Source organism: Neohortaea acidophila, assembly GCF_010093505.1.
Source record: "Neohortaea acidophila strain CBS 113389 unplaced genomic scaffold BDY17scaffold_2, whole genome shotgun sequence".
NCBI lineage: Eukaryota > Fungi > Ascomycota > Dothideomycetes > Mycosphaerellales > Teratosphaeriaceae > Neohortaea > Neohortaea acidophila.
Window position 1 is genome coordinate 383,523 of NW_022985511.1, and position 19,671 is coordinate 403,193.

Here is a 19,671-nt window from a genome sequence, read left to right on the forward strand (position 1 = left end):
TCAGAACGCAGACATGGGATCGTAATCCTCCTGCTGGAAGATCTTCTCCATCTGGCGTCTCCTGATGCCAATGTTGCCACCATCGAACAACGGCAGACACATTGCGTCGTTCAATAGACGAGCGAAGGGTTGGTCGGTGCGATAAGAGAGCCTGCGAACTGTTAATGGTTGTTGCCTTTGTCAGTCAGCCCTGCCCAGTACTCACATGCCGACCGCGCTCATCGCGTCCGTCACGCACTTGACACAATTGTCCGACGCGAAGATCTTGGACTCCAGACAGAGCTCTTGTCGAGCCTTGAAATCCCCAGGTCCGTTCTCGAGCGAATACAAGGCCTTCCACGTCAGCAAGCGACACGAGTCCATCCGCATTTTGATGTTGATCAGCAGATCCGCAACGCTCTGCCTTTGGATCAGAGGCACCGTCCCTCCACGGCTGTCTTTCTTCGCAAAGTCGAGTGCAGCAGTGAAGGCGGCGCGCATGACGCTGACCGAGAAGGCGCCCACAAGCGCAGCGGAGGCCGTGAAAGACTGCTCTACGAGCGTCGCAGCAGCTTCGCCCGCCGCAAGTACGTTTTCTTCTGGAACTCGGAAGTCGGTGAATTTGCTGTGCGGGCCCGTGGTGGCAGGATGGCCCATCAAATCCGGCTCCGCTAGAATCTCGTAGGCGTTGGGACCGTTCTGTGCAACAATCTCGCGGTCGACGAGCAGAATGATGATGGCCTGCGAGGGATCGGCGAATTCCCCTTCTGTCTGTCTGCAGACCACGCATTGAAGATCGGCGCCCTTGCCATCCCAACCGCCGCTGTTGGTTGTCCACACCTTTTGCCAAAGTCAGATCAAAATACACTCAAGGCTTGGTCGCAAGTCACCTTCTCTCCGTCAATCAGCCATTCGTTTCCTTCTTTCCTTGCAGTAGTTTGCAGTCCCTTTGCACCTTTCTCGAGCCAGTTGGCAGTCCCGCCAGGCTCGGAATGGACCAAGCTAGCCAGAGGCTCACCTTCATCCTTCAAGAAAGGAGCAAAATACTTCTTCTGAAGCTTCGCATGTCCCGACATGATCAGTGGCGTCAGACCCAGTCCCGTAGCAGCGACTGTCAAAGTCACACTGGGGTCTGTGGCGTACAGCTCTTCCAAGATGATGGCTGCGTCGAGCAGAGACTCGCATGCCCCACCAAGCGGGACGGGAATCTGACCTTTGATCTGGCCAGCTGCGACGGCCGTCCGGTAGAAGGATCGGATGGACCGAAACCTTTCCTTCTGATCCGGCTTCTTAGAGTAGACCGCGTGAGCACCGGTCAAAACCTTTGCTGCGTATGCGCGAGAGCCATTTCGCAGCTCTTTTTGCTTGTCGGACAGAGTGAAGTCGAGCATGGTGTCGTTGAAGCTTTGTCGTGACTGTGTTGAGGATCGATATAAGGTTGCGGGGTGAGATACGCAGTATTTCAATCAATGTCTTCGGGCCGGGACCTTATCTGAAGGCAAGGTGAGGTGATGTTCAAGCTGCCGGGAAGCTTCACGAAGCGGAAGCGTTCCGAGACCCTGCAGCTTGATCAAGGCGGAACGGACGAGAAGATCGACAAGCTGCAGATGGGCGGTTATCATCGACCCGCGCATGTTGAAGGTACTAACGGGAAGGTCCCATGATCTTCAGCATAGCCTAGTATTGGCGCTCAATCAACGTCGTAATCGTCGACTCGCGCGTCCTGGAGCGGATTATTGAGCCATTCCCAATTGACCCATGAGGCCCATCTGGCAATGACCTTGCCACGGATCAAAGCCAGTGGCAGAGGGCCAAATCCGCGAGAGTCGCGAGAATGCTTGAGATTGTCACCGACCACCCAGCAATGACCGGGCGGGATCTGATCGCACATCCATTAATGTTGCCCTCTCGACCAGGGAATTTCTCTCCATTGACTTACCTGTATCATCTTCCCCTCATTCGCAAGCGCCACTGGATTGTCGTGATCGTCCACATAGGCAGGGCCCATGGTGACAAAGTCGCCTTCCAAGCCAATCACCCGCTTCACTGCGTGCACTTCTCGATCGGCCGGGTGGACATAGCTGACCAGGTCGCCGATCTGCACTCCACGGCCGCGTCGATAGTACTTGGAAATCAGCACGCCGTCGCCCGCGCTGTTGAGAGTGGGCAGCATGCTGATGCCCCAGGTGGTATTATAGGAGAAGAAGTAGGAGGTGAAGAGATGGTGGGCGAGAAAGGTGCCGAAACTCCAGCGAAGCAAACCGAGAGGACCGATGGAGAGCACCCAATTTCCCAGAGGCTGGATGAGGTTCTGGTCGATGCGCGTAAGGACTGCAGGGCGGAAATGTCGTGGCCTGCTGTCGTGGAAAGGGCGACGAATTCCTGGTCGTTGGAGGGCTAATTTGATGGAGCGCCAGCGAGCTGCCGTATTTCGTCCAGGCCGCAGCATTTCAATGCTACTGCGCTGGAGGAATCCAGGTCGATGTGATGATGCAATTGCACGTATCCTTCATGTCGTTGCAGTTGCAAAAGTCGGGACGATGATGGAAAGAACAGCCATGTGGTGCGGCGCTGGCGCGTTGGCGCGTGTGGGCTGTGGCTGAGCAGCGGCGTTTGAGGATCGCCGCTGTTTGGGAGACGTCAGCACTCACTCTCGCATCACCACCTTCTTCTGTCGTACACCAACCTCCTGCATTGCTACACGTATCGCAAGTCTAAGGCGCAAGATACTCACGTCCCGTCCATCCTCCACATCCCTTCCGCTAAACGCCCCCTGCCACTCGCATCGCCAAAAGGCTTCCTGAGGCAACTCCGAATCAGGATGAAGCAACGATAGTTCCCAACCCAACGGCACAGGCAGAATGGCGACCCTTGCCGGCCCCTCCTCCTCCCCCGTCTCCTCTCCCTCCTTCAACCGCCGCCGCAAATCCTGGGCCCGGCGCATCGAGCGCTGCTGCTGCTCGACAATCACCCATTTCCCTCTCGCCTTCGTCTACGGCCTGACCACCTGGGCAATCTACGTCGAAGTTAACGTCGCCTTTCTCGACTCGGGACGATGGTCTGCTTGCGCGAAGGCGGTGCTGGGAGTGCTGCTCTACGGCCTCGCGAATGCGAGCTACACCGTCGCCGTTTTCACCAACCCCGGCTCCCCCCTGGATCCGCGAATCGATCTCTCCTTATCATCTACAAGAGGCGGCAAAGGCGGAAGAGTCAAGAGTGGCTACGATGTTCTCCCTACACATGAGGACCACGCATCTCCGGCACACCACCCGTCTGTGCCCGCAGACATGACACTCGTGACGGCCAAGGCGAGCAACGGCAGTCCACGCTACTGCAAGAAATGCCACACGCTCAAACCTGATCGCTCACACCACTGCAGCACGTGCGGCCGCTGCGTGCTGAAGATGGACCACCACTGTCCCTGGCTGGCAACGTGTGTGGGACTCCGCAACTACAAAGCCTTCCTGCTTTTCCTCATCTACACCTCTCTATACTGCTGGCTCTGCTTCGGCCTGACAGGCAGTTGGGTATGGGCGGCGGTGACCGACGATTCCAGAATGCGCCAGAGCTGGCTGATCATCAACAACATCATGCTCGCCGTGTTGAGCGGCATCATAGGCCTAGTGTTGTCGGGGTTTACCGGCTGGCACATCTACCTCGTCTGCAGAGGGGAGACGACAATCGAAAGTCTAGAAAAGACGAGGTATCTTTCGCCTCTACGCAAGAGCATGGCGCCCTCGCAACACAGGGGAGACATTCCCTCCGTCGGCGACATCGAAGAAGGAAACGGCATGCAAGACCAAGAAATGGGCCTCTTGGACCAACTCAAAGAAACGCACGCCAACGCTCTACCCGGCATTCTCCGACCAGAAGAAGGCGAATCCTCCCACCCTCCATCAAGTTCGCAAGCCAGCCCCAATCCCCACCCCAACGCCTCCCCCGCCAAAGCCAGCCTCCAACGCTCCTACGCCGCCATGGAAGTCCAACGCGAGCGCGACCGCTACAATGCCTACCTCGACGAGCAAGACAGCGAGAAACTGCCGAACGCCTTCAACCTAGGTTGGCGACGGAATCTCCGCCACGTCTTCGGGCAGCAGGCGCTCCTCTGGTTCCTGCCGGTGTGCAATACGAGCGGCGACGGCTGGATGTGGGAAGTCAGTCCGGTGTGGCAGGAAGCGAGGGCGGAGCAGGAAAGGGAGAGGGAGGCGAGGATGAGGGAGGATCGGGCGTTGAGGGAGTTGGATGAGCAGTCTTTACAGGCTGGTCGGAGTCAGGGGAGGTTCGAGGGACCAGTGCAAAGGGAATTCAAGTGGATGGGCGGTCAGGGGTTTGTGGATCGTGCTGGTCACGCTTATCCGCAGAGTAATGGGCATGCTGCCGGCGGTAGCCATATGCCAATGCAGCCGCTTGATCGGCGGAAAGCACCCATGATGCCGCGAGGTCATGGCGATGTGGACAACTACGACTCGAGCAGCGATGAAGATTCCCACTGGCGCAATCGGCCCAGAAAGATGACTTGAAGCGAGCGAGATGTATTGATATTGTGCAGAGTGTCAACGAGTGGACGTGAGAATGGACGATTTCATTGCTTCGAATCCCTTTCATCCCTTTCGACTGTGGGCTCCGAACCCGCAATTTCCACTTCAGCGCCCTGGATGAAGCGATAAACATGACCCTCCATCTCCCGAGCTTCCTCTCATCTCAAATCCACCACAGTCGATGTACGGACATACCACACCGGACGGAAGCTAGAGTCTTACGAGGCAGACGATCGACCCTTTCCCATGCCCTTCATCGCGCCGTGGCCCATCGAACCCAGAACGATGTGGTCTCCCACCGCATCTTTCTGATCATCCTGGCGGTTGAGAGCAGCAGACTTGGCTGCGTCGAGGGGAATGGTGTTCAGGAATGCGTCCATCTGTTCCTTGTGGATGGAGCAGATGATCTTGTGCAGCTTCCAGTGCTTCTTCTGGCAATCCTTGCTGCAGTACTTGCGATCGCGACATCCAGCACACACTTCCAACCGCTTACCCCCCTCGTCCTCGCGGCCGCAATGAGCGCAGACTTGTGCAGCGTGGATTGGTGCAGCACCCAGCTCCTCGTCTGTGGGTGGCCCGATGACTTGTGGAATCATCATGCCGTTGCTGACCGTCAGCTCGAGAACTTTGAGATGCCCAAAGTTCTTGATGGTGGTTTTGCCAGGCATCATAGCGCTGATGGATGCTTCCAGGAAAGTCTTGTTGCCCCATTTGTACGGCTCGCCTTCTTTGTACGTCTCGATGGCTTGCTTGAACTGTTTGATGGCGAGCGCTGAGCGGACGAAGCTGGCATCGACGTTCTTGATGTGCTTGATGTACGCGGGATGCACCAGCTTCGGGAGTCCATCTTTCATCTTGGCCGGCAATTTGGCCCCAACAGACATGACACCAGCAACGAAGGTGATGTATCTGTGGCCGTCGAACGGTGTCCAGCAGCGGTTGTCCTTCCAGAGGTCGCCTTCCAGCAGGCGGATCAGAGCCCCAGAGTCGAGGTATGCGCGCACGATTTCGATCGAGTGTGTGCCGTAGTTGTGCTCTGCACCGATGGAGAATTGGTTGGGGAGGAAGTGGTCCGTGATGCCAGCCTTGCCGTTGACTTTGGCTCGCAGCTCACGCAGCCCGAGCTGCTCGTCGAAGTCCTTGGTTGCCTCGTACTCCAGGGTCGTCTCCAGCATGCCTTTGCCCTAGAAAGAGTCAGTGCTGTTCTGTGTTTCTGCCTTCTGGTCAGAATACTCACCCAGTCTTTGGGGAATGCCTATTTGATGGAGCTGTGGTGATTGGGTATGGGAAGGGGACGTGAGGCTCGCTGCCCGAGAGATATTGGTCTGCAAAAAGTTGAGGAGAGGAAAGGAGAAGTGAGAGGAAATGAGAGGAACTAAACTGAGTCCACGGGGGCGAAACGTGACGTATGTGCAGTCAGCGCAGGCATCAGTGTGAAACTTTCGATGCAAACGGAAGGCACGACCCATTCACCCCCTGACGCGTTCTGACGCGTCTTGCACGTGACGGCCAACGGAGCTTGGAACCAAGGCTTGTGGTCACGATCACTCATTCACATTCGACGGACGGGCATTGCTCATCGAAGTTCTACCTCATCCCTTCCGAAGCAGCTTGGCCCGATCTTCCATACCGTATGCATGCACGTGACCCTTATGCTTCGTGGCCCCCTCTCACGTAACCTATTGACACGCTTCGATTCTCGGTCCAAGCCGCCACTCAAACCGTCTCTTCGTTCGTCGCCTCCACGCACACCTCCTTATGCGTCGGCCACTGCTTCTTCTGGCAGGCCTTGCTGCAGTACTTCCTCCCCTTGCACCTAGCACAGCTGCGCAAGTGAATGCCTTCCTTTCCATCCTCAGCTCCGCAACCCCCACAAACATTAGCACCGTACCTCTCGTCGTTGTACCGCGCTCTCAACTTCTGCAGGCCGCTCTTGTCACCCTTTGGTGGATTGTAGAACAAGCCGCCGGGTCCAGGAACGTTGATTAGTCCTCCACGGGATGGGAGCGCCGAATGTGCCTCCTCCATGGTGCCGATAAGACCAAGGCTACTGAAATCGTAAGGCACGCCATCCTGGTATTCACCCGGGCCGTGCAGCGCTTTCTTCATCTGCAGCACACCGTCATGTGGCAGACTGACGCACATGTAGACTTGCTTCATGGTTTCCTTAGACCTGGCGGGAATGTGGCAGCCAAGAGTCATTGCGCAGGCACCAGCAAGCATGAACTTGTATCCAGGGTCCCGGAGGGTGTCGCCACACTCGCCCGAGAGGAGCTCGGTTTCGTACTTCTCGAGCATCGCACTGAGCGCGCCGGCATCGTGATGATCGCGTGGGGCCGTAGGGTCGGAGCAGTGCGAGCGGTACATCGAATAGCTGATCTCGTCTTCTCCGAAGGCGCCTTGATGTTGCTGCTCGCTGGCTTCGTTCTCGCCGTTCGACTCAGAGGCACGGCTTTCATTCTTCGACTTCTTGGCTTCCTCTTCGAGCCGCGTCAGTCCCGCATCGTCGTTGAGTTCCCAAATGAGATCGAGGTCATGGTCGGAGTCGAAGCTATATCACGTTTAGCATGTATTGCGACTCGGCGAATGATGCTGTGAACTTACAGCCCAAATCCCCAGGCACCCATCTTGGCGGAAGCGTCCTAACGAGTTGGTGGCTGTGGGATGTGATGAGGTTGAAATTGGAGAGAAATTCAGGATGATGGGAGAGGTGGTGGATGAGAGGGATGTGCGGAAAGCCCTGATATTGAGAGGTTGAGAGTGGTGCGTTGAGTTTGTGTCACGTTTGTGCATGCAAGCACCCGTGAATCAGACGCGAGATTGACGCGACTTGCTTTTAGTCACGTGGTGAGAGCCACATCCACAGAACTCGACCAGCCTCAAATCGAGGTAGTCTTCCATCAATACGAACCTTACGAAGACTTGGCCCTCCTACTCTTTCCCGGCCTCTGCTTCACCGGCCTGCCCTTCATCTTGCGGACCGAATACCCCGTCGCATCGCCGGCCGATTTCGCGTCATTGCTCTTTGCAAATCGCTTCTTCCCACCAAATCCAAACTTCTCGTCCTTCTTCTGTCGCTTGTTACGGTTACCACCGGCTCCATTGCCTCCCCTTCGACCTGCACGGTCTGCCTTCTCGCTCTCTGCTGCGTCTTCGAGCGCCACGTCGAACATGTCGTCCTCGTTGGCCTTGAGATCAGCACCTTGCCGTTCTATTCGTTTGTCAGTATGGGTAGACACAACTTGATAGGGGAAGTGAACGTACTCCTCTTCAAGGTATTGATCTTCTCCATCGTGTCCCTCTTCGCCTTGTCTCTCTCCTGCAGCTTCGCAACCTGCACCGCCTTGCCAAACTTCTTCAGGTCACGCTGTCGTCTCGCGTCGACACTGGCCTTCTTGCGTGCCGCCTCGTCGACCATCTTCTGCTTCACCTTACCCATCTGCTCTTCCGACTTGACCATTTCGGCAAAGTAGTCCGCGGGGCGAGCGAAGGGGACGCCTTCCTTCTTGAGCAGCTGTCGTGCCTCTTTGACAGCATCAAGGGACTGTTTGTAGAATGCGAGTTCGCGGTTCAAGTCATCCTCCACATCGGGTATTTGGACTGGCTCGGCTGAGGTGACGGATTGCACCGCGGAGAAGGGCAGGTTCGAGGGTAAGGCGAAGGCTTTAAGAGAGCGTTGGAGGGCGGTGGTGTTGTTGATGGTCAGTCGCTGATGCGGTATCACGTCGCCTCTCTCGTCTGAAGCCAGGGATTCGATATCGGAGAGTGGTATGTCTTCTTCCCCTTCTGCTGCGCCGTTCGGTTGCTCGAGATCTTCATCTTCCTCCTCGGATGCATCAGAGTCGGAATCGTCGACGAGCTCGCTGAGTCCAACTCCACCAATCTCGCCATCTACCGCAGCTTCGCTCTCATCCGTCTCCCAGCCGCCCACTTCTCCGCCATTCTCCGCCTCCAATGCCTCTGCAGCATCCGCGGCCAGGGACTCTTGTGCCAATCTCTGATCCGTCAATGCTTGTCTCTTGCTCTTCTTGTCTGCTGGCTCCTTCTGCTCCTGTGCGCCGGCGCCAGCGTCGGCCTTCTTCCGCCGATTGCGCTTCTCTGCTTCTTTCTGCAACTTTTTCTGGCGCTCGAGTTTGTGGTCGACACCTTGGAATCTGTCAAGCGCCGTTTTGAGCTTGCGATCTTTCGCCATGGCAAATCTCCGTGGGCGGTTGAGGAGGGGTATTAAACAGGTAGTGGCGGGTTGATCGCAAGAGCGCGTTGTCGTGAAGCTTCAGTTCTTCAAATTCTCGAAGTTCAAGTTCTCACATGCAACTTTTTGATGGCCCGAGCGCAGGCGGGTGAGGCTAGCCCGTTGAGGAAGCTCCGGAAAGCAAGTCAGGGTCCGCAGACACTTCCATCCCGTGAACACATCAAAGTCTATCCAACACGTTCAGATCAACGTATGCGAGTGGAAAGTCTCCACATACTCAACATGTCGGACTCCACCACACTATCCGCGCAAGTGGACAAACTCAACATTGGCGATGCATCGGTTGGTACCCTCACCTTCTCGTCCTCACAGGGTGCAAAGGGGGATGGCATTGCGATTGCTGGAGCTGACTGGACGATAGAATCCCGACACAGCACCATCGGAGCTTGTCGCCGTGGTAGACGACCTACTGAATCAGTTGAGCTCGAAGTTCAGTAACATGTCCAGCGAGCTGATTGGGAAAAGTACGAAAATCTACATCTGGCCTGCAAATCCAGAGCCGTTCAAGACTGACGCACGTAAAGTGGACGAGATGTCCCGTAGGCTCGACGCGCTGGAAGCCAGTATACACGGTAGCGGTGCTCAAGGCAAGGATGAGGAAGGGGATCAATGAGGAATGCAATCCGGAACGGTCACATTCAGCGAGGAGTCCGGCGCCCGGTAACTTTATCGATATGGGTCTATGCTTTGCGCGGAGATTGTAGTGGTATTTTGAGCATGGCTGTGTTTGACCGCAGATATTCCTTGGAGAATGGCTTAATGCCTCGAATCACATCTCGGGCTCACTCGTTGTACAAGCAAGGGTGCAATATCTGTTCCGGCAGCGTGCGTGTCAGTGTCAAGTGTTAGGGAGTTGATGACATGTGACAAGGAATGTGCGGGAATCAATTGATGAATGCAAGCCAATGAATCGGCGGGCGGAAAGTGCAGCCGGGGGGGCTACGCCTAATTGGGGGCGACATGGACGGACGGCGTTGGTCTGTGAGCGATCGACGACACGCAATGCCATCGATCCCTGGACGCTCAACGCCTCGCCAATGCATGTCCTCCGGCCTGGCTCACGCTGCTCTCCTTCCTCCTCCATGCCATTGATCCGTGCAAGCATGAGGTGTGGCGCATCGCACAGAGCATTTCATTGTCCCGCCATCGTGGAGTGAGGCCGGCGTGGTGAAACAGGGTACCCGCACCGCCCGCGCGCGCCCACGCTTCAGGCCGACCGCAAACCGCCCAGCTTGTCCCACCCTCGCTCCTGCCCACCCTGGCTTCCTCCAACCTCACCTTTGAAGCGGCCTATGGGCGAGACGCACAGTTGTCCGCCCAGACAAGAGGATCGTGGTTAGCCCGCGTCTCCCACCGCGCCAGTCACATTCCCAATCGCCCCCTCGCCTCCAACTCCAACTCCACTTCCCGCGACAACTTACACGCCAGAGGCTCAAGCAGCGCCGGTTTCCGCTCACATGAGTTGCTCCCCGGCCTCACCAAGACCCTCACCCACCCTGTCTCGCCCGCCGCCCTCGTGAGCCCAGCCGAAACCGAATTCGCACACACCCCCATCGAGGCCACTTTCGCCGATCGCATCGAAGGCCCGCCCGACCGCCCCCTCCCCGATCGCCCGACTGCCACTTCTCGATCGGGCATTCAGAGAAGCAGAAGCGGCACAGCCACGCAAGCCGACCAGCAACGCCTGCCCGACGCCAGCGTGGACAAGTTCGTCATGCAGCCAGGTGAGAATGGGTACGAGAGTGAAGGAGAGGCGGACGACGAGTCGGATCGCAATGAGATTGGCATTCTCTCCCCGAACGAGGCGGAACACTATGACGACGATCAATCACATCCCTCCGAGTCGGACGAAGAGCATCTTTCGCCCAGCGGAACAGACACGCTGCTCGCCACCGGCCAATCATGGGGAGATCGAGAGGTACGGAGTCCTACCGGCAAGATAACTCAATGGAATATTGAACAGGCGGCGGACTACATCTCGTCGCTCGGAATGGCCATGCAACAGTACAGTCAGACCTTTGTCGACGAGGCTGTCAATGGGGAGGCGCTGATTGCGCTCGGCCACGATGAGCTGCAAGAGCTTGGCATCAAAAGCGTGGGTCATCGCTTGACAATCCTCAAGGCCATCTACGAGCAGAAGCTGCGGGCGGGAGTGAAGATTGACGAGGGTGACTACGTCCCCCTATCGGCGGAGGGCGACAAGTTTGATCAAAACGCAAGTCAGGACGATATCACCCGTGTGATTGAGTCAATCAAACTTCGCGACCAGCGCATCATAGCTGCCGAGGCCGAGCTGAGGGCGCTCAAGATTGATTTGGATCGGATATCGGAAGAGAACCGCAAGATACGCGAAGAGACGCTGCCCATCATGAGATTGATCAAAGATCAAAGAACACCCTTGCCGGACCCGGCTGGGGGAACGCTACCTTCACCGCGAGACATCGCCCCTCCGAAACAGGAGGAGAGTAAAGGCAGCTCACTGAGTCGGAAGTTTTCTACCAAGAAGCTGTTCCTGGGTTCGACAAAGCAGCCGTCACCCACGAACCCCACGATTTCAGGACCAATCTCACAACCACGAGAAGTACGAGACGATGGAGGCGCACACCTCGAAGCGAGCGCGGCAGCAATGGCGGCAAGCAGTCACCTAACCACCAGCATGACCAGCCAGACAAGTCCGAACAGCATCCATAATCAGCAACTCAGCCCCACCAGTCCGTACAGCGCGCAAGCCCCATCATCAGGCGGCTCCTACCACCACACAACTTCCGCACCACGATCGTTCCAACGTGACGCCACGGCGACCAACCGCCATCATGGCCACGTGGACGACTCTGGCACAGGTCACACCACGCCCGGCCACATCAGCCAGGCCAGCACGGTAGTGCCCGAATCCAACCCGCAAGTCGAAATCTTCAAGAGCTTCCGCGTGAGCATTGAAGATCCGTGTCGTGTCGTACTACCCGTGGTATGTCCACAACATCTATAACACCCTTCCTCCTCGACTTCGACTAACGTGAAACACAGGCTCTACGACGGTACAACATCCAAGACGATTGGCGGCAGTATGCGCTGTACATTGTACACGGCGACCAAGAGCGGTGTCTCGGCTTGGAAGAGAAGCCGCTCCTCCTCTTCAAGCAGCTGGACAAGGAAGGCAGGAAGCCGATGTTCATGCTGCGGAGACATGCCGCACCCGCCGAGGGCTGGAGCAATAGTGCGAGTGTGGGGCAGGCCCAGGAAGGGGGAGGCGCGAAGGTGAGTTCCATCTATCAAATTGTATGATCTGGACCAGGATCGGGAAAGCTGACTGTGCGCTTCTAGCAAATCCCCGGCGGCGTGCTCTAGAAGAGATGTTGTGCCTGGCTGTTTCTTGGGAGGCTCGAATAGGGGGTTTGAGCTGCAGCGATTGCCTCGACATTGATGCCTGTGACTTTGTACAGGAAGCGGCATGCTCCAGAGGTGTACAGCAAAGGTCACTTGCATTGGCGATTCACGATCTCACCTTGTTAGAATCTACATCCGTGAGCAAGGTTGACACATGCGACTCAAAGGACTCCATGCCGGAGCAAGAGGGCTGGTGCAGTTGAATCAATAGGTCGTTGTGTTCATCCAGCGAGTACAACAAAAGATCGCTAAATACCAGAGCCATGCTCGCCCGCCTCCCCCATTGCGCCGAAGACCTCTGCAGTGCAAAGAACATTTCCGTGTTTAGCGTACACGCCATGAATCGTCTCCTCTTCGCCCATAGTTGCTCAATCTGGCACGCCGCTTTTCTCATACCGCCTGATAGAGCAAAAGGGGCTCGCCGACGTGCTCAATCTCAGGGATTGTGCATCGCAGGTCGAAGGCTTTCGAGAGCACAATTTTGAAGATCTGTGGGAGATGAATACTGGTTAGCCAACATTATGCTCTTTATTATCGTAGTTATCATTTCCCTCTCCGGCTTATATGACTCACCTTCTGCACATTGATGCTATGGCTCGTACTGCTGAAGATCAAACTCGCCTTCATGGCCTTGGCGAATCGTTTCGCCTGCTGGCTGATCTCCTCCTGCTCTTCGCGCGGGAAATTGACGAAGTGGTCATACTTGGTGCCGACGAGGAAAGGGATGGCGGTCTTGTTGAAGCCGCGGCCTTGTCGGTACCATTCTTTTATGCTGTTGAGGGTGGATTTGCGGGTCAAGTCGAACATGAAGAGGATGGCGACGGCGTCGTTGCAGACGAGGGGAAGCATGTTGACGAATTCGCGCTGCCCGCCCAAGTCCCAGATGCTGAAGGTGATTTCGGTGTTGCGGATGGAGATTGTCTTCTCCATGAAGTTGACGCCTGTAAGGAATATTTATTAGAGGTGTGGGAAGATGTGAGAGGTTTGTGTAAGGCTTACCAAGAGTCTGAATGTAGTCTTCGTCCCAACTGCCCTCGACGTACTTCACCATCAGGCTCGTCTTGCCAATCTGCGCATCTCCGACCATCCCGACTTTTATCACGACGCTCGAATTCTTTGGGGCCTGCTGTCGTTGCGCATCTTGGCTGTACTGGCTCTGACTCTGGGTGGAAGGTGGTCGACTCAGCCCGTTCCCTTGCTGATATTGATCTGGGGTGGCGCCGCCGCTCTCGGATTGTGGGTAGGGTCTGGAGAAGCCGGTGTCTGAGTAGGAGGTTTGTGGTCGCTGATCATACGCCGCTTGATGCTGCTGTTGGTGCTGCTGCTGCATGGAGGAAGGGGTGATGGTGTGCATGGAGGCATCGTCGAGGCTGGATTGGTGCTGGCCTTGCGAGCCGTACGTTTGTTCGTAGTCCATTTCCATGGCTGTGGAGGAGCGAGGGAGATGGCCAGACTCGGGGCCGTGGTGAGTGCGTGTCTTCTACACGACCGAATGGGAGTGCTTGGGTGTGGCTCGCCAATGTTGTGATGCCCGACTGCCGGTCTCTGTGCGACCTGAGGCACGTCTGCAATCCTCCTCTTAGATTCTCAGGCCTCGAGGTCGAGTACGGAGAGGAGACTCTTGCATATGACGACCAAGGCTGAACAAGAAACAATGGGTCAGCTCGCTAGGAGAGCTTTGGTGTGCGGTGGTATACCAACAGTCTCGCAATGCAAGACGTTTGGAGGGGAGGGTCTAGGTGGCCAATCAACGCGCAAGACGGGTCAGGGCCATTCCCGACCGCGCGACACTGGCGCGAACCGGCGAAGGCTAAATCCGCGGCCCTGCAGGCGGCCGTCACGCGCCAAGCCTTTTTTTCCGATGCTCGATATGGAATTTTTGGTGGCGCATCCGACGAACAAACATCTTTTGATTGTCGACACGCTACACATTGAAGAACGCGAGCGCGGAGTCATCACGTCTGAAACACGACGTCTTGGGCAATCTCAATCTTCCAGAGGATCCCGAGTGCAGCAAGATGGCGAAGCGTGCGGCCGACGATGATAACCAGATCGAATCGCCTGCTCTGAAGTCCGGGGAGCGGCCAGTGACTGACGTCGCCCTTGGAGAAGGCGAGGAGTTTGAGGATGAATTCGAAGATGAATTCGAGAGCGAAGACGAGATCCTGGAAGCTGGCGTCGACGGCCGACCCGACGAAGAGCGCGAGGCTGAGGAGAAGGCAAATGGTTGGACTCATTACCATTCTTTCAGTCTGTTGATATACGGCTAATCCGCAGACAGGGTCAATGGATGTCGACCAACAGACTTTTATCCCCAGTAGACATCGACTAGAAGCAGGCCAAACCTTGGCCCCCGACCTGTCGACATACCACTTGTTACACACCCTTGAACCCACCTGGCCTTGTCTGTCGCTGGACATTGTAAAGGACAATCTAGGCGACAATCGGAAGTCCTACCCCGCAACGGTATATGCAGTCGCGGGGACACAAGCTGCTCGTGGTCGAGAGCGGGAGAACCAGCTCATGGTCATGAAGCTATCCGGCCTTTCGCGCAACGAGAAGGCTGGCAACCTCGACTCGGATTCTGACTCGGACGACGATGACGAGAGCTCCGACCCCATCCTCGAAACCAAATCCATCCCACTCACCTCCACTACCAACCGCATCCGAGCACATCAATCCCCTCAGGCGTCAGCCTCAACGCCTCCAACGACCCTTGCGGCGACCATGCAGGAATCAGGGGACGTTCTCATCCACGATATCACATCCCACCTCCAAGCCTTCGACCGCCCCGGCTTTCAAATACCTCCCAACGCTTCCAAACCACTCTGTACCATCCGCGCTCACAAGAAACACGAAGGCTATGCCCTGGATTGGTCGCCATTAGTGCCGGCGGGCAAACTCCTCACAGGCGACTCCAACGGCTCCATCTTCGCCACCACCCGAACAGAAGGCGGCGGCTTCGTCACCGACACGAACGCGTATACCGGCCACAGCGGCAGCGTCGAAGAACTGCAATGGTCTCCCAACGAACGCAACGTCTTTGCCTCCGCCTCGTCCGACGGCACTGTCAAAATCTGGGACGCGCGATCCAAATCTCGCAAGCACGCCGTCTCCGTCAAAGTCTCCTCTTCGGACGCAAACGTCCTCTCCTGGTCCCACCAAACCCCGCATCTCCTCGCTTCCGGCCACGATGACGGTACATGGTCGGTTTGGGATCTACGGCAGTGGAAGACGCCCGACACGGCGAGCAAGTCGCAGCCCGTGGCGCACTTCGATTTCCACAAGGAGCAGATCACGAGTCTGGAGTGGCATCCGACCGACGATTCGGTTATCTCCGTTTGTGCCGGCGACAATCAGCTTACACTTTGGGATCTGGCTGTTGAGCTGGATGACGAGGAAAGCAAGTACACGGCTGACGTGAAGGATGTGCCGCCACAATTGCTATTTGTGCATTACATGGAGCAGGTGAAGGAGAGCCACTGGCATCCGCAGATCCCTGGGACAATAATGGCGACGGGAGGCATGGGATTCGGAGTGTTCAAGACGATTAGTGTGTAGATCTGCCAACAATCTGCCCAACCCATTGTTCTGCACCGCAAAAGTCGTTATGTAGCTCGTAACGTATTTTGTTTCGCCCACGGAATAGGAGCGCCCAGATCAACCATGGTACCAAGGCCAAGTCTGTGCCGATCCCTCATCTGTACCTCCTCGCATTCTCGAGTGCCTCTCGAGAACTGGCGTGATGGACGTCGGCCGCTCAGTACAATCAGCGAAAGCGATCTTACGAGCCGGCGATGGCTTGACAGACGCCGCTAACTGCTCGGCGAAAGACATCGAACTCCATCGCTCACTGTCCGACAGCCTAAACTCTTCTTCCGGCAGTGGCGGGAGTGGTTTATTCGTGATAGCACAAGAGCTAGATGGGCCAGATAAGCTGAGTTGCGGATAAGGCCCGTGATTTCCAATCGCATTGCGCGGGTCGCCGGCTCGATGGGAGAAGTGGGATGTCAAAGCGCTGTCCATCAGCGCTGCGCGGGCTCGGGAGACACTTCCTTTTCTTTGGCTTTCGCCTCTACGTGGGATCGGATGAATGTGGATGGATTGTTGGCTTGAGTTTGTTGGCTCCGGATCGTCGACCTCATGTTCTGGATTCTCCTCCCTAGATGGTGGGCTCCGTCGTATTCGCAGTGGTTTCGGGTAGAGATCGTCAAGCGCTTCGTATTGCATTGCATCAGGTACCAGTTCAGCCTCGTCGTGGTCTACACCCATCGGACTCCCAGCCTCCTCCGTGTGAACGTCGTCTAACCCCAGTCGAACGATCTGAACCCCATGCATGACGACTTGTCGCAGAGCATATCGATATTCCGGTTCCAGAAGAGCGTGCAGATCGCTCAGCACCGTCACCTTCTGCTCTCGGGTCAAATGCATCGTCAACGCTGCAATGTCTTGCAGGATCCTGACATCGTCTTCGCTCATCCACACTGCATTCCGGCCTAGGAGGACTAACTCGTCGTAGCGATCGGTCGGCGTCGTGGCTAGGCAGCGGAGCTGTTGGATAAGTCGACTTTCCAGCATCGACAGCATTCGCCGCTCGGAAGCGCTCATGGGATTTAGTGCCGTTGGAGTGTTGCTGACGTGTGACTGGGGGCATTGCTTGGCTTCAGTTGTTGAGATCTGGTGAGGCAGAAGCGACCAATACTTGCGGTGCTTTGCTTCCGCCGGATAAGTTGCATTCTTCGAAAGGTGATCACGAGGGCTGGGAGGCGGGTAGTCGTGACTCTGAAATGATGTGAATCTGGACGCAGCACAAGACACGATGTTGTTGATTCGTGTCAGCCTTGTCGGCTTTGAAGCAGTCGATGATTCGGCCTTCCTAGTAGGCTCATGCTGTGGCGATTGCGATTCCTGCTTGTAAACTGCACGAACTCGACGAAGCTTATTGCAGATTTCATTCCAAGGATCTTTGCCGGGGAATTCGCAAGGCTTCATTGTATGAGAGGAGGGGTTTCACGGCTGTGTTCATCAGCAAGAATGGATTGAAGGTAGGATGAGGAAGGTTGGAATGAAGGCTGTGGATGAGAGTACAGTAGCTAATGTCAGAGTGAGATAGTTTCGTGATCTCGTGATCACCTGCTCAGCCTTGCTAGCGGTGTATAGTTGAGCGCATGTGAAAGCATTGAATCGTCACGGATATCTGGAACGCACAAGATGCGAGTATCAGCAAGTACACTTTCACGATCTCAATCTGATATCGGTCGCATGCACTGACCCCATTCTCGTCTCCGAGCCCTTTTCGTTCAGACCCCATGCATGACTACTACCGTCATGCACTGTAGCACGCCTCATATCCCTCTTGTATTTGCCTTCAAAGCTGCCACCTGCAGCACGATGCATGACGCACGTGTTGTCCCATAGGATCAGGTCCCCGTCGTTCTGCCAGTCAATGCTCACGACGTACTTGGGTTGGCAGGCGTGCTTGTACACCGTGCTGAGGATCTCCTGGGACTTTTCGGGAGAGACACCCTCGATGTGATGAGCGTGAGAGGCGATGTAGAGATTCATCCGCCCCGACGGCTCATGAGGCTGGATCAACCTGTGGCGGGACATGAAATGATCCTCTGGGTTGATGTCGGAAAGTGATCCCGGCGAAGCGAGTTTCCGGGAGTGGTAGAGCGAGTGGCAAACGACGTAGTCCTTCTCCAGGAGTTCTTTTTTGAGATCTTCCGGAAGCTCGTCGTAAGCAGTCCGCGCATCGGCGAATTCGGTGTTGCCTCCTGTGCCTTTTGGGGGAAGTTCGTGTGCTCTCAACAAACTGTAGCCTGCCCGCCTAGGATTGAAGGAGCTGTCAACGTGGAATAAAGAATTGCCCTGCCCCAGGATTAGTCAGAGCGGGCACAAGTTGATGAAGAGGGAGCATGGCGTACTTTGTTCATGGCAGAGCGATGGCTATCCACGGGGGCAACAGATCCGTCTTCAAGGAGGTTGCTGACATCAAACAATTCCTCGAAGTCGAGTCGATGCTTCTTGCCAAGCTTTGTATAGGGCGAGACATCGTCGAGTTCGCCGAATCTTCGGGCAAAGGCGACATGTCTGGCGTCGTCTGGGAGGCATTGATCGTTGGTATGTGAATGCCGGGGGCACGGAGCGTGTAGTCACCTTACCTAAGCCGGCCTTCCTGAAGACGACCACGCCGTACTATGCAGGCAGCAATTTAGCATTGGCCGAAACATGAGAAATATGGAAGAGTGTGTACTTTGGTGATTGCCTGATATATCGTATCGAAGACATCGGAGTCAAGTTCGTCACTAAAGTCTACGCCATGGAGCTCGGCGGCGAAGGTGCGGTGTAAAGGATGAATGACAATCTCGCTATCCTGCTTGTGAGGCATCTCGTATCTATTGCGGATTCATTTGTTCAACGCATGGAAAGAGTCTCGGAGGTAGGTACCTCGGCCGGAGGTCAATTGCGGAGGCATCCCCTCCGCTCACAGCTGGATGGATGACAGCCCGCCGATGATCGGAGACGGGAAAGCCGGAGAGGTACTCCGAAAGAGTGACATCCAAAGTAGGTTTGGCCTGTGCTGGGTATACCTGGATGTACGACGGGGCGAGTGGTGGGTGATGATAGAGTTCGTGTGCCGCTTGTTCCGTTCTAGGCCATGTATGTTTCCGAATCTCACTGATCATGCGAACATGGCGTGAGTTGTTGGTGAATGTTGCCTGAATCCGGGGTGGAAGTCCATACGTCATGTGTCATCGCATCGATCCACTTGGTGTGATTCCTTTCCTTCCCGGGCCATTGGCAAGCATGTTGGCGCGGTCAGTCGCTATCTGTAGGGGAGCGTCGATCCCGTTCCATATAGCACATCCCGTCGACTGCAGCAAGTGCACAACGGCACATCTAGAACGTACCGGCTCTCTCGTGTTCGCACCCCCTGCTCCCCCGCGCGGAAGCCAGCCCGTGAAGGCGTGCGTGCTCCGCGCGGCCCCCAGCCTGATGATAGGACGAGACGGACGCCACGATATGTCGCGTGCTTCCATCCCACGCACCAGGGCAAGACGGGTGGGCAGAACGGAGGAAGCAGGTCGACGCGATAGGCTGGCCCTACGGCCCGGACTTACGTGCGGGGCAGGTGAAGTGGAGATGAGATCGGCCATCGCGCCATCTAGTCGTGGGACGGTTGGCCTAATTTTCTTCGCTCTCCTCCGACTTCACCTTGCTTTGTGTTGGAAAAAGCAACAGTCTGCGAGGGGAACTCGCACACAACGCTCACTCCTCTCCCCCGAGCCATCGGCACAATGTGAGCCCAACCCATGCGCGCCTTGGATGTGGCAAAGACGGCATCTTCGCCCGCGGGAGCGGCTCTGTCGCATGTGGCGGGTGAAGCATCTCGGCCCTTCAGGAAACGACGCTAAGGAAGAAACTAAGACGGCGAAGCAACCCATGCAGGGTTAAGCTTCGCGAGAAGGCGACTTGACTGGCGCATTTCGCCGCCTATCGCCCTGCTTCACTCGG

General features: G+C 56.2%; 12 protein-coding genes across 12 annotated transcripts; 4 read left to right on the forward strand and 8 right to left on the reverse strand.

Moving 5' to 3' along the window:
- Positions 1–1,370, reverse strand: BDY17DRAFT_320892 (putative acyl-CoA dehydrogenase; the record flags this gene model as incomplete). The annotated part of the gene is made up of 3 exons (XM_033736524.1): positions 1–151; positions 206–819; positions 870–1,370. 3 exons carry the CDS (start codon positions 1,368–1,370, stop codon positions 1–3), a joined length of 1,266 nt encoding a protein of 421 aa, XP_033592634.1.
- Positions 1,371–1,669: 299 nt separating this feature from the next.
- Positions 1,670–2,428, reverse strand: BDY17DRAFT_320893 (peptidase S24/S26A/S26B/S26C; the record flags this gene model as incomplete). Its single annotated transcript, XM_033736525.1, has 2 exons — positions 1,670–1,858; positions 1,919–2,428. 2 exons carry the CDS (start codon positions 2,426–2,428, stop codon positions 1,670–1,672), a joined length of 699 nt encoding a protein of 232 aa, XP_033592635.1.
- A 412-nt stretch (positions 2,429–2,840) lies between these two features.
- BDY17DRAFT_315039 (DHHC palmitoyltransferase-domain-containing protein) lies at positions 2,841–4,410 on the forward strand (the record flags this gene model as incomplete). The annotated part of the gene is made up of 2 exons (XM_033735872.1): positions 2,841–4,207; positions 4,383–4,410. 2 exons carry the CDS (start codon positions 2,841–2,843, stop codon positions 4,408–4,410), a joined length of 1,395 nt encoding a protein of 464 aa, XP_033592636.1.
- A 207-nt stretch (positions 4,411–4,617) lies between these two features.
- BDY17DRAFT_70408 (uncharacterized protein) lies at positions 4,618–5,934 on the reverse strand. Its single transcript, XM_033738629.1, has one exon. It carries the CDS (start codon positions 5,690–5,692, stop codon positions 4,736–4,738), a length of 957 nt encoding a protein of 318 aa, XP_033592637.1. The 5' UTR covers positions 5,693–5,934; the 3' UTR covers positions 4,618–4,735.
- A 299-nt stretch (positions 5,935–6,233) lies between these two features.
- On the reverse strand, positions 6,234–7,144 carry BDY17DRAFT_245414 (uncharacterized protein; the record flags this gene model as incomplete). Its single annotated transcript, XM_033730630.1, has 2 exons — positions 6,234–7,068; positions 7,122–7,144. The coding sequence occupies 2 exons, from the start codon at positions 7,142–7,144 to the stop codon at positions 6,234–6,236; spliced, it is 858 nt and encodes a 285-aa protein (XP_033592638.1).
- Positions 7,145–7,429: 285 nt separating this feature from the next.
- Positions 7,430–8,709, reverse strand: BDY17DRAFT_315041 (putative rRNA processing protein; the record flags this gene model as incomplete). The annotated part of the gene is made up of 2 exons (XM_033735873.1): positions 7,430–7,728; positions 7,782–8,709. 2 exons carry the CDS (start codon positions 8,707–8,709, stop codon positions 7,430–7,432), a joined length of 1,227 nt encoding a protein of 408 aa, XP_033592639.1.
- Positions 8,710–8,939: 230 nt separating this feature from the next.
- On the forward strand, positions 8,940–9,651 carry BDY17DRAFT_290802 (heat shock factor binding protein 1-domain-containing protein). Its single transcript, XM_033732571.1, has 3 exons — positions 8,940–9,051; positions 9,131–9,233; positions 9,294–9,651. The coding sequence occupies exons 1-3, from the start codon at positions 8,962–8,964 to the stop codon at positions 9,380–9,382; spliced, it is 282 nt and encodes a 93-aa protein (XP_033592640.1). The 5' UTR covers positions 8,940–8,961; the 3' UTR covers positions 9,383–9,651.
- Positions 9,652–10,179: 528 nt separating this feature from the next.
- Positions 10,180–12,416, forward strand: BDY17DRAFT_70498 (uncharacterized protein). Its single transcript, XM_033738630.1, has 3 exons — positions 10,180–11,734; positions 11,794–12,024; positions 12,091–12,416. Exons 1-3 carry the CDS (start codon positions 10,484–10,486, stop codon positions 12,112–12,114), a joined length of 1,506 nt encoding a protein of 501 aa, XP_033592641.1. The 5' UTR covers positions 10,180–10,483; the 3' UTR covers positions 12,115–12,416.
- Positions 12,399–13,949, reverse strand: BDY17DRAFT_261126 (P-loop containing nucleoside triphosphate hydrolase protein). Its single transcript, XM_033731847.1, has 3 exons — positions 13,153–13,949; positions 12,727–13,094; positions 12,399–12,642 (listed from the first exon to the last, which is right to left on the reverse strand). Exons 1-3 carry the CDS (start codon positions 13,574–13,576, stop codon positions 12,544–12,546), a joined length of 891 nt encoding a protein of 296 aa, XP_033592642.1. The 5' UTR covers positions 13,577–13,949; the 3' UTR covers positions 12,399–12,543.
- Positions 13,950–14,171: 222 nt separating this feature from the next.
- BDY17DRAFT_320899 (WD40-repeat-containing domain protein) lies at positions 14,172–15,714 on the forward strand (the record flags this gene model as incomplete). The annotated part of the gene is made up of 2 exons (XM_033736526.1): positions 14,172–14,379; positions 14,435–15,714. The coding sequence occupies 2 exons, from the start codon at positions 14,172–14,174 to the stop codon at positions 15,712–15,714; spliced, it is 1,488 nt and encodes a 495-aa protein (XP_033592643.1).
- A 49-nt stretch (positions 15,715–15,763) lies between these two features.
- Positions 15,764–17,266, reverse strand: BDY17DRAFT_70596 (uncharacterized protein). Its single transcript, XM_033738632.1, has one exon. It carries the CDS (start codon positions 17,143–17,145, stop codon positions 15,814–15,816), a length of 1,332 nt encoding a protein of 443 aa, XP_033592644.1. The 5' UTR covers positions 17,146–17,266; the 3' UTR covers positions 15,764–15,813.
- Positions 17,267–18,764, reverse strand: BDY17DRAFT_70595 (alpha-ketoglutarate-dependent 2,4-dichlorophenoxyacetate dioxygenase). Its single transcript, XM_033738631.1, has 4 exons — positions 18,410–18,764; positions 18,318–18,351; positions 18,081–18,256; positions 17,267–18,024 (listed from the first exon to the last, which is right to left on the reverse strand). The coding sequence occupies exons 1-4, from the start codon at positions 18,542–18,544 to the stop codon at positions 17,389–17,391; spliced, it is 981 nt and encodes a 326-aa protein (XP_033592645.1). The 5' UTR covers positions 18,545–18,764; the 3' UTR covers positions 17,267–17,388.
- Positions 18,765–19,671: the final 907 nt, after the last annotated feature.

Bases quoted from the DNA above. Each gene is read 5' to 3' on its own strand.
- BDY17DRAFT_70408 (XM_033738629.1), bottom strand. From the start codon at position 5,692: ATGCTGGAGACGACCCTGGAGTACGAGGCAACCAAGGACTTCGACGAG.
- BDY17DRAFT_290802 (XM_033732571.1), top strand. From the start codon at position 8,962: ATGCGAGTGGAAAGTCTCCACATACTCAACATGTCGGACTCCACCACA. The intron at 9,052-9,130 runs GTTGGTACCCTC...ACTGGACGATAG, and splicing joins TCAACATTGGCGATGCATCG to AATCCCGACACAGCACCATC. The intron at 9,234-9,293 runs GTACGAAAATCT...ACGCACGTAAAG, and splicing joins CAGCGAGCTGATTGGGAAAA to TGGACGAGATGTCCCGTAGG.
- BDY17DRAFT_70498 (XM_033738630.1), top strand. From the start codon at position 10,484: ATGCAGCCAGGTGAGAATGGGTACGAGAGTGAAGGAGAGGCGGACGAC. The intron at 11,735-11,793 runs GTATGTCCACAA...CGTGAAACACAG, and splicing joins GTCGTGTCGTACTACCCGTG to GCTCTACGACGGTACAACAT. The intron at 12,025-12,090 runs GTGAGTTCCATC...GTGCGCTTCTAG, and splicing joins AGGAAGGGGGAGGCGCGAAG to CAAATCCCCGGCGGCGTGCT.
- BDY17DRAFT_261126 (XM_033731847.1), bottom strand. From the start codon at position 13,576: ATGGAAATGGACTACGAACAAACGTACGGCTCGCAAGGCCAGCACCAA. The intron at 13,095-13,152 runs GTAAGCCTTACA...TATTCCTTACAG, and splicing joins AGACTACATTCAGACTCTTG to GCGTCAACTTCATGGAGAAG. The intron at 12,643-12,726 runs GTGAGTCATATA...CATCTCCCACAG, and splicing joins ATAGCATCAATGTGCAGAAG to ATCTTCAAAATTGTGCTCTC.
- BDY17DRAFT_70596 (XM_033738632.1), bottom strand. From the start codon at position 17,145: ATGAAGCCTTGCGAATTCCCCGGCAAAGATCCTTGGAATGAAATCTGC.
- BDY17DRAFT_70595 (XM_033738631.1), bottom strand. From the start codon at position 18,544: ATGCCTCACAAGCAGGATAGCGAGATTGTCATTCATCCTTTACACCGC. The intron at 18,352-18,409 runs GTACACACTCTT...CTGCCTGCATAG, and splicing joins TATATCAGGCAATCACCAAA to TACGGCGTGGTCGTCTTCAG. The intron at 18,257-18,317 runs GTAAGGTGACTA...AATGCCTCCCAG, and splicing joins CTTCAGGAAGGCCGGCTTAG to ACGACGCCAGACATGTCGCC.